General features: G+C 33.5%; 1 protein-coding gene across 1 annotated transcript; it reads left to right on the top strand.

Moving 5' to 3' along the window:
- Positions 1-3296: 3296 nt before the first annotated feature.
- Positions 3297-9536, top strand: LOC102590541 (translation machinery-associated protein 22-like). Its single transcript, XM_006353477.2, has 7 exons — positions 3297-3580; positions 3693-3755; positions 6777-6838; positions 8287-8368; positions 8475-8542; positions 8616-8699; positions 9000-9536. Exons 1-7 carry the CDS (start codon positions 3433-3435, stop codon positions 9054-9056), a joined length of 564 nt encoding a protein of 187 aa, XP_006353539.1. The 5' UTR covers positions 3297-3432; the 3' UTR covers positions 9057-9536.
- Positions 9537-9810: the final 274 nt, after the last annotated feature.

The following is a 9810-nucleotide window of genomic DNA, read 5'->3' on the forward strand; positions in this document are numbered from 1 at the left end:
CCTTCTACCCTAATTATCTGCGACTTTCAAACTCTTCTATCTACTTATAATCTCAATACTTTGTGTTATTCAAGAACATGATAAAAATACATATATAGTAGCTAACATGCTATCAAGTGTTTAAAAAAATATTGATAATATAACTAATACTTGCATAACGTAACTGATATTTACATGACTAATATCTACATAATTCTAATCAGCAACCAAACTACATACTAAATTTATTCTTGATTCCTACTCAATTACTCTATTCTTGTTTTCTTGTGGTGGGGTGTAATTCTCTTACTTAGTAGTAAGAATGTAATACTTTCTTGGGACAAAAAGTAGTTCTATGAAACATGTTGATGTAGTATATTTGAAACTTGGGCAATCTAGAAGGTAAATTCACACTTAGGAGTTAGGAATGTAAAGAAAATTGTAGTTAGGCATGCCAAACATACAATAGGTGGGGCTAAATCTAAGCTAAGCCATAAGAAGATGAAAGGGAGGGCACAAATATGATATATTTGGTCCAATAAAATTGACTCCACATCAAAAGTCATTGGTGGATTGGAATTTGGAGTGCTCACCATGCTAACACACAACTATGCTTCTATCTCAAACAAGTCGGGTTGATTTTATTAGAGATGGTATATGATATACGTAAATTCGAGCTAGATACATTTGAGTCGTACACCTTGAATATATTTAAAAAATTCACTAATATTTAAATGCAAAAATACATTTCGAACGTTATAAATTAATTTAAATGTGATAACATTCTAAACTCAAATTCATGGAGTGCAAGTTTTAAATTCGCATTTATCTTCATTGTTCATGTACCTATATGACCGTGATTAGATTGTCAGTCTCAAATCAAGATAAATGTGAAAGACATCAACTAAATAACTTTAAAATAATCAATTTATAGTGAATCCTTTTGATGCTCTAAGATGTTTGATTAATTTTAAAAAGAATATACATAACAAGTTATGAATGATATATATAATATGTATGCGTTTAATTTTGGCTAGTAGGATTTCACCAATAGAAGAATATTGATATCATTTGACATGCCTTATGTGAAACTTCTTTTACAACAGAAAAAACTTGTTAAATAAAATATAAACGCGGTGATGAATTCAGAATTTAAAATTTGTATATATTAGAAGTTGAAAGTGTAATTTCGAACATTTTTCTGCACTTGACTTTGACATTTATATATAGGTATGAGTAAAATTTTAGTTTTAACAATCGTATTTCGGCCAATCCCTCAAAGCTAGTATTGACAATGGCGGAACCATATAAGTTTATGGATTGGTAATCAATTAAACACTTCTCATCCAAAAATTATAGATCATATAGTATATTTTAAATAATTTTAACGAAATTTCTGACTCCGTCACTAAACACTGAATTTGCCATTCGTACCTTAACATTCCAAGACTTGTGTTAAATGTTCGTATCAAATTTGCCTAGAAATTAAACAAGCAAGAATGAGTGACATAAAGAAACTTTAATCAACTTTAAATAAGGTTTAATTATATAACCTTTTCAATATTATAAATTATTGAACACATAGTTATATATCACAGGCTCGATTGATGCCAAGAAATAAAGTAAAATAGTAACTTTTCGTATTTAATCTGGTATGATAACTTGGTAAAATGGAATAATAAAATAATTTTTATGAAAAAAATTAACCAATAGAAATACTGACTGATATATATATTTTATTTATTATTTTAAAAAATAAACATACTGAAAATGAATATAAATCCTTCCAACTCATTCATTTTGAGTTCGCTAGATCATATTAAAATAAAGGATTAAAAACTCAATCGAGCTCGATCGATTTTATTAAAACATTGGGATCAAATCAAACGAGTCGATCGGTTTATAGGTCAATTTAAAATTCGATTGATTATTGTCATGTTTTCCATAATCACTAGTCACATTAATTTTTAGTCCATCCATTGATCAAAGTTGCTCCACTTTAAACTTCAATTTCAACTAAATTATATTAAAATAAGAATTAAAATCAATCGAGATGGATCGATTTTATTATAAAAAGTTTAGAATCAAACCAATTGAGTTGGTCGGTTTAAAAGTCGATCAAATTTTGTAATATTTTTTTTTTATAGTCACCGTTAGTTTTTAGGCCAAACACATATACAGCCCATCTAACTTGTCCACATTTTTTTTATTTTAAATCGACATGTGTCATTTAATTTTAGTTAAAAAATTAAAAATTAACAAAAAAGAATTCTTTTTTAAAAAATAATAATTTCTTTTTAAGAGTGTTATGTATTTTTGTGTGAAAAATAACCGACGAAATTGTGTTGGTTTTCTTTCTTTAAAATCACTGACAACCTAACAAAGTCAGTCGAGTTAACATTGTTTATTAGTGTTATTAGCAATGAACAAGAGTCTTTTTTTAGTAGTGTTATTAACTAAGTCAGTCGAGTCTTTTTGAAGATGGGTTTTTTTTATTCGTATTGATTTATATTAAAAATTAAAAGTGAGTATTTGCGTTAAATTTAGATAGCCTAGATGATAAGAAAAAATAAATAAGTAGTGTTATTTAATTTGATTGAATGTTTAAGAAAGAAAATCAAAGAACTTTCGTCAATTTATTTTCATGCAAAAATACAGAGAAATATCAAAAAATAATATTATTGTTTGAAATTTTTTATGTTCGTTCGCGAATGTTTAATTTTTTTAATTAACAGGTACACTTCTATTTTTTTTAAATAAGAAATTGCAATTGAAGAACATAAATAAAAAGAAATCATAAAAATTAGTATAAGTGTTTAAATGGTAAGAAAAAATGGAGTTTAAGGGTTAAAATGGAACAAGGCTAAGTTGGAGTGCCAAAATGAAAAATGAGGGCAAGTTTGAGGGGCTGTATACAGTGTCGTACCCAGGATTTTCGTTCAGGGGGTTCGAAAAATAAAAGTATAAATGTTTAAATAAGCCTTTAGAAATGAGAACCTTGATTTTTTTGGGTTTAAAACCCCACTTTTAGCACGTTTTTTAAAGTAAAAAAAACACTAAAAAAAATGAAAAACAGAACTGAAAAAGAAAAAAATAAAACACTTTCACTGTGATTTGAACCACAGACGCACAACTTAATTTTAGGGGGACTTACCACTACACCATCAGCTTCTCTTTGTTATTGACGGGGTTCAATATATATATATTTACAGAAATACAAAAAATTTACTTTATATATACAGTGTAATTTTTTGCTGAGGGGTTGAACCCCTGAAGATCACGTGGGTCCGCCCCTGGCTGTATATGTGTTTGACCTAGTTTTTAAGTTCATTCTATTAGTCGAACCAAAGATACTCCAAGGGAAACAAACGTCGCCGTTTTACGAGACGATTCGTTTTCAAGTTTCAGCAAATTTCTCAGAGCAACAAACCGAAGTTTTTTTTTTCTTCTGTAATGGCGGAGAAGCTCCAAGCAGTTGAGGTTCTATATTGTGGAGTTTGCGGGTTACCCGCTGAGTATTGTGAATTCGGATCCGAATTTGAGAAATGCAAACCCTGGTTGATCCAAAATGCACCCGATCTCTACCCAGACCTTGTTAAAGGTTATTATTATAAACCCTAAAAATTGGGTTTTTTTTTTATATTCTCGATTAATTTAGCTGTAATTAGTTATCAATTTGCCTGTTTTTTGGTTGATAAGTTTTTTTTTTGCAGATTCTAATTTGAAAGAAGCTGATAAAGTCTCTGATCAGCTCCAGTCGGCTTCAATCTCGGAAGGTAAAGTTTTTTTTTTTCCTGTAAGTTGAAACATGAGTGTGTTGATTTTAATGAAGATTTTTTTTTTAATAATGTATCTATTATATTGTATTGTATTGTTTTGATGAGTACAATGTTGGATAGATTGCATTGTTTTATGGCGTTGTGTAATGTTACACACCATCAATTTGAAGTATAAACTTACAAGTAAATTAGTGTAGGAGGTATTGCTACTATGAAAAGGTAGGGTACATGATAAAGTTAGATAATAAGTAAAGTTAAAACTAGAAAACAAGAATAAGGTAACGATGCGATCACACGAATCGGTCGTTACATAATGAGACTTTTCAAATACATAACCATATGCTACAGTAAATTTTAAGTAACAATCAAAACAAACATTATATTTAAACTAACAACACAATACCATACAATACTATAGGTAACAAACTAAACCATGGGAACAATGTTGTGTGGAAGTGATATATCAAGAAGTAGAGGATCTACAAATAGATATACTCCCTGCCTCTTATTATATGTGAATGTGTTTGACTGAGCAAGGAGTTTTAAGAAAGAAACAAAGACTCTTGAAATTTGTTATCCCAAACAAGCCATGGCATTTTTGTCGCTATAAAATAATATCATTAAGGATAGAATTGGGATTCTTAGATTAAATTGTTCCCAAAAGGAAAAATGTGATCGTTTTGAACTGACTTAAAGGAGACATTGTTACATAAAATAGGATGGATGGAACCCTCAGGGGTTGGCCTGCTGGCAATTGACTTGAGCCTTGGGGTTTGCTCCCTTTCAAGGTCTCAAGTTCGAAACCCACTGGGTGCAAACAATTTCTGAGGGCCATCGGACTGGGTAAAACCTGAATTAACCGTGGTGCACTTGCGGGAAACTCCTTGCCGAGGGCCTGTGCACCCCCGGGATTAGTCGGGGCTCAAAGAGACTCGGACACCCGGTGCAAATAAAAAAATAAAAATAAAATAAAAAAAATAGGATGGATGGAGTAATTTGCTGTGAAAGATGCCTAATCTTTTTTTTACAATTTGGGACCTAATTGTTGTTTCAAAAGGAAACTAGAAATGAGAGGTTATTCCTCAAGTGTTCAAAGTCATTTTCGGTGCTTGGTGTTGTCCATTTTGTCTTGAGCCATCTCAAAACCTACTGCCGCTAACGGTTAGCTAGCTGACAATACAAAAAGAGGTGATCCACATCCTCACTGGAGCTCTTTGCACATATAACACCAACTAACATATGTAATCCTTCTCCTCCTTAAATTTCAACTATTAGGATTGCTCCCATCATTGCCAATCAAGTGAAAAGGTGGCACTATAGGTATCCTAATGGTGCAGGGAGCTCAAGTCATCCCTGATTAAAGGTTTTAATGTACTAGGACATTACTAGGAACAATCTACTGTCTCTCCCCCCTCCACCTCTATGAGTCATGGTTCAATAATGTATTCTGATTATAAAACATTTGAATTAAGCTTTGAAATTCTGCTACCTCAAATCCCAAAGGTTCCTCCTAATTGTAGGTCCAAGGAACACCACACTCTTGTAGTCTTCGTATATTTTGGATTCCATTCCTTTTGGCTCGTGCGTCTTTCGATGTTTAATGTGAGCCTCAAAGTATTATCTCCAGACCATACGTGCTTCCAGAGGTTGATCCTGTTCTTGTTCCCTACCTTGAATGTTGTGTTTCGGCTCTCCGTTCCTTCACATTGTTACTCTAAAGCTGCACCTAAAAGGGACAATTATGCTTTTAGTCCTACAACTCCCTTCTGTGATTGCATATTTACCCACTATGACCTTTCTTCGTAGTGCATGCTCCTCTACCCCCAATCTGCGCATCTACTTCTCCAACAGAGCTATGTTATAAACACACTAAACTTTCATCCTAAGCTCTCTCTATCTCTTTAAGGAATCCATTGATTACATTGACTTCTTTGTCAACAACCCTATGTAACAAGTAACAACTGCCTATTTGATCTAGCGCCACATCTGGTCACTGATGTGGTTGGACTAACTTCTTTACCCACACTCGTCCATCACACTGGTACCCTTGCTTATAGTCCTCACACCCAGGCGGAGATGTTGTGGAACCCTTTACCCATGTAACACTATACTCAGGCACCGAATAATGCATGCCTAGACGTCTCAACAAGTTCATTAATGAGTATTCATAAAATTTTATTCTTGTCCATCAACGTAGCTCATTCTCCTCCTTTATATGGACTTGAGACTGGCCATACTCTGCAAACATTGGGGAAGTAGAGGAGTCACATAAGAAGAAAACTGTGAGTGTGTTGTACTCCTTTTGTTGCTACACGATAGCCTCTTTACCGACCCCTTTCAATTGCTTTCTGCAACACCTTGCTTGGGCACTGCATTATGTCAATGGCCAGCAGAGAGCAGTATTTTTGTCTGAGTTCTCTATCAAATGGGATGAATCCTCCTGAACTCCCACAATGGAAGACGTGAAGATTGAAGAAACTTCACCATATTGCATAGCTCATATGTGCTAAAGGAGGAGTAATAAGAAAAATTTAAAAGAGATGACAAGTTCCTTTTTGCTCATTTCAACTTCTCATTTCATAGTTTTGACTTGATAGGTATCGAGAACTATGGTTTTGATTTTGATAGTCATTTAGCTACCTTCCAACAAAATGAATCTTGTTCTTGATCTTTTCAATTTGGCAAGTGTTAGAGAACTCTGTTTTGATATTTGGTTTGAGTTTCACGCACATCTCATCTACCTTCTCACAAATTGTATTACGTTCTCAATCTTCTTCATTCCATCTGCATTTCGGGTTTTTTTTTGTCTGTTCTTGTAATATAAATATTTACTTGATGTTTTAAATCCTGTCTTCCTTGCCTATGGGGCCAATAGTTGTAGGTTAAACTAAGAAATGTAGGCCTAGATTTGGATCTTTTTTTGCTTTTTGGATTTCATTTTATCTACTTCCCCCTTCCCCCTCTGCATGTTAAAATTGAATTCTGTTCTTAACCTTTCTGTTCCTTTTGTTGGGTCAGGTTCTTCTACATCTAAGAAAGAAGAAGTCAAGCGCCTTCCTGGTGGAAAGATAAAAAAGAAAGTAAGATATTTCCAGCATTTTTCGTTTTGTCTAATGTATATTAATCCTTCTTTCAAAATGACATGGCTTTGTGCCATCCATGTGATATTATAAGCTCTTAGAAAGTTTGATAAGTGAAGTTCTTGTAATCCTCCCATTGAATTCATGTGCCTGTAAAACTTTTCATTATTGTTCCCTGTCAGCCATCTTCTTAAGATTTTAATTTTATCAACATATTATGAATCAAGATCATTCTAATTGAAAAGTTTCTCTCTTTTGCTTTGAGATATTAAGTTACATATCTTGGTTATATCATTTATATTCAAATATTGGATGGATACTATTCACCTAGTTGAACTAACTAGAAGCTGTTATGCTTTGATGCGGGTTTTCCCTGCAATGTGAATATGCAAGCATCCTAAGTAGTTTCTCCTTAGCTCTTCTTTCTCAACAGAAGAGGCAGTAGGTAGATATTACAGAAATAAAAAGAGCTCAATCCAATCAGTTTACCAACCAGAAGAAAAATCAGTACTGGTATTAACTTCCAAAGTTACTACGGACATCTTTATCTTTGGAAATCTTGCATTGTTACATACTTATTAATCAATTTCAGTTGAAGGTTTTCTGTGTAATTTTTCATTGCAGTGGTCAATATTTAATGCCTGGTCTGTGATATAATTGAAATATTTGGACTAATTCTTTTAATCTCTTTTATTATGCCAAATCAAAGGTTTGATCCTTCGGATCAAAGTAACTAAACCTGACTAGACGAATCTGGGAGGTCATTAAATGGCCTTTTTTTGCAGCTGTAGTTCAGATATGCATTCATTGTTGTGGATGCAGTATAGTATAGTTAAGAAACTTGACTTTGCTTTCATTTCCTTGACTCATGCGAATGATCACTCGCCGTAGGATATTCATTTGGAGGAACTCTAGAAAATACCCTCTCCACTGGAAGTTCTCATGTCAGTTACTAAAATCAACTAGCAGAACTCACTAAATGTATCTAGAAGTTCCTAAGTGAATTTCATTGAAAGGATGCCATCTTATTGTGGTAAACTGAGCATGAAGATCCCATATCATTTGGCATGATCTAGTTTCCATTCTGGCATGGTGAAGCAGCAAATGAGGCTTATCTATTAGCACATTTCAACTTCCAATTGTTTCTTTACGTCTTTTTAGCTATTATTTCAATCTGGTGTATTCTTCTGCTCCTTCCCCCGCTCCTCCCTAAGGAGAACCTCATAAACAATGGTAACTGAAACCATCATCTTGCCTAATGCCAACCTGAGTCCTCATTCCTCACTATATTTGAGCAACTTTTCATATAACGTGTCTTTCATTTATGGTGTAGTATGGAGCCTTATCCATTGGTTTAGCAAAGACGTCATGATCCAACAAGATAATGCTGTGAAAATAAACTTATAAGCAAGTCTACAAGTTGTAAAACTTTCTTGGTTATATTGTAGGATAAACAGGAGATAATTATTGAAAAGGTCACCAGAAACAGACGAAAGAGTATCACTACCATCAAGGGCCTTGAAATCTTTGGTGAGCAATATCTGAAGTTGTATATTATCTTGCGTTATCTTGTTTTTTATTCTTTCTGTCTTCCAAGTGCTACAGTATTTAGCTTTGCTTATTTTGGACATTTTAGGTGTTAAACTAAGTGATGCTTCAAAAAAGCTTGGTAAAAAGTTTGCTACTGGAGCTTCTGTGGTTAAGGTGCGTCAAAGTTGTGCTTTCTAATTTCTCTGATATGAGATAGATGTGTACCTAACCTGGATTAATGCTTCAGGGCCCAACTGAAAAGGAGCAGATTGATGTTCAAGGGGACATATCCTATGACATTGTGGACTTCATTACAGAAACCTGGCCAGATGTATGTTGTTTTATCTTCTGATTATCGTCTTTATATGTACTCAAGAATATTTTATCCATGTTATCATATCAACATTTTATCCTTTTCTCCGTGTATCCCATTTTCTACTTTCTACTAATTTGATATATCTTTAGACAACCCTTATATCTATCTTCAAAGACATTAATTAGTATGGATTAAAACGGCTCAATGAATAAAGAGGATTTATTTACTAATTGGGAATACAGATATAGCCATACTTGTTCAATTGTCCGATTTCATATAATGTTAGCTAAAGTTCATTGGTGTTCCTGTTCTCAGGTTCCAGAATCTGCAATATTCTTCATAGAAGACGGAAAAAAGGTTCCAGCTGCATAAACTAGGGAGATGACATCCCTGTTCCCAGCAGGGTGTTTCCCAAACAAATGCTCGTAGCACTGTGTTGGTTGAAATTTGGGGTGAGAATATGTATCGGCTCTATAGATGTGGCTACTATCGTTCTACCCTCTCTATAGCAAATAATATAAAAAAGCAAAGAAACACGTCTGCATTTTGCAATTAGATGTGGTTTTATTTTGCGGTATCTCACTCTATCTCTGCTTGTACAGTTGCTGCAATGCATAAACATTGTTCATGGATCTGATATGAATGAATGGAATTTTGAACTAGTACTTATGGCAATAGTCTTCTTGAAGTTGTTTAGATGCTTAACTTTGTTCATGCAAGGATGAATAGTTCTACATTGAAAGTGAGGTTAAAGATTGTATTTTGAAACAAATCTTTGCTTTGTTTAGACAAAACCGAGTTGAGGGTCTATTGGAAATAGCCTCTCTATCTCCATGAGGTAGAGATAAGGTATGCGTTCTCTCTATCTTTCTCAGATTTCACTTATGGGATTACAGTGAATATGTTAAAGTTATTGTTGTTGTAATGTCTTGCCAAACCATTTCATTTGAAAATGTTGGAGGAACTGTTATATAACTCTAATATGATCAAACAATATCAGACATGATACATAAACAAATATCTAAACTTGGCCTTAGTGACAAGTAAGTACTTTAAGTACTTTGAGAGTGCACATCTAAAAATATCAACTTGGTCTCAACTGACAACTACATACTCTTAACTCTGC

This window comes from Solanum tuberosum, unplaced genomic scaffold (assembly GCF_000226075.1).
Source record: "Solanum tuberosum cultivar DM 1-3 516 R44 unplaced genomic scaffold, SolTub_3.0 scf00155, whole genome shotgun sequence".
In the NCBI taxonomy this organism is placed as follows: Eukaryota; Viridiplantae; Streptophyta; class Magnoliopsida; order Solanales; family Solanaceae; genus Solanum; species Solanum tuberosum.

Bases quoted from the DNA above. Each gene is read 5' to 3' on its own strand.
- LOC102590541 (XM_006353477.2), top strand. From the start codon at position 3,433: ATGGCGGAGAAGCTCCAAGCAGTTGAGGTTCTATATTGTGGAGTTTGC. The intron at 3,756-6,776 runs GTAAAGTTTTTT...TTGTTGGGTCAG, and splicing joins GTCGGCTTCAATCTCGGAAG to GTTCTTCTACATCTAAGAAA. The intron at 8,700-8,999 runs GTATGTTGTTTT...TCCTGTTCTCAG, and splicing joins TTACAGAAACCTGGCCAGAT to GTTCCAGAATCTGCAATATT.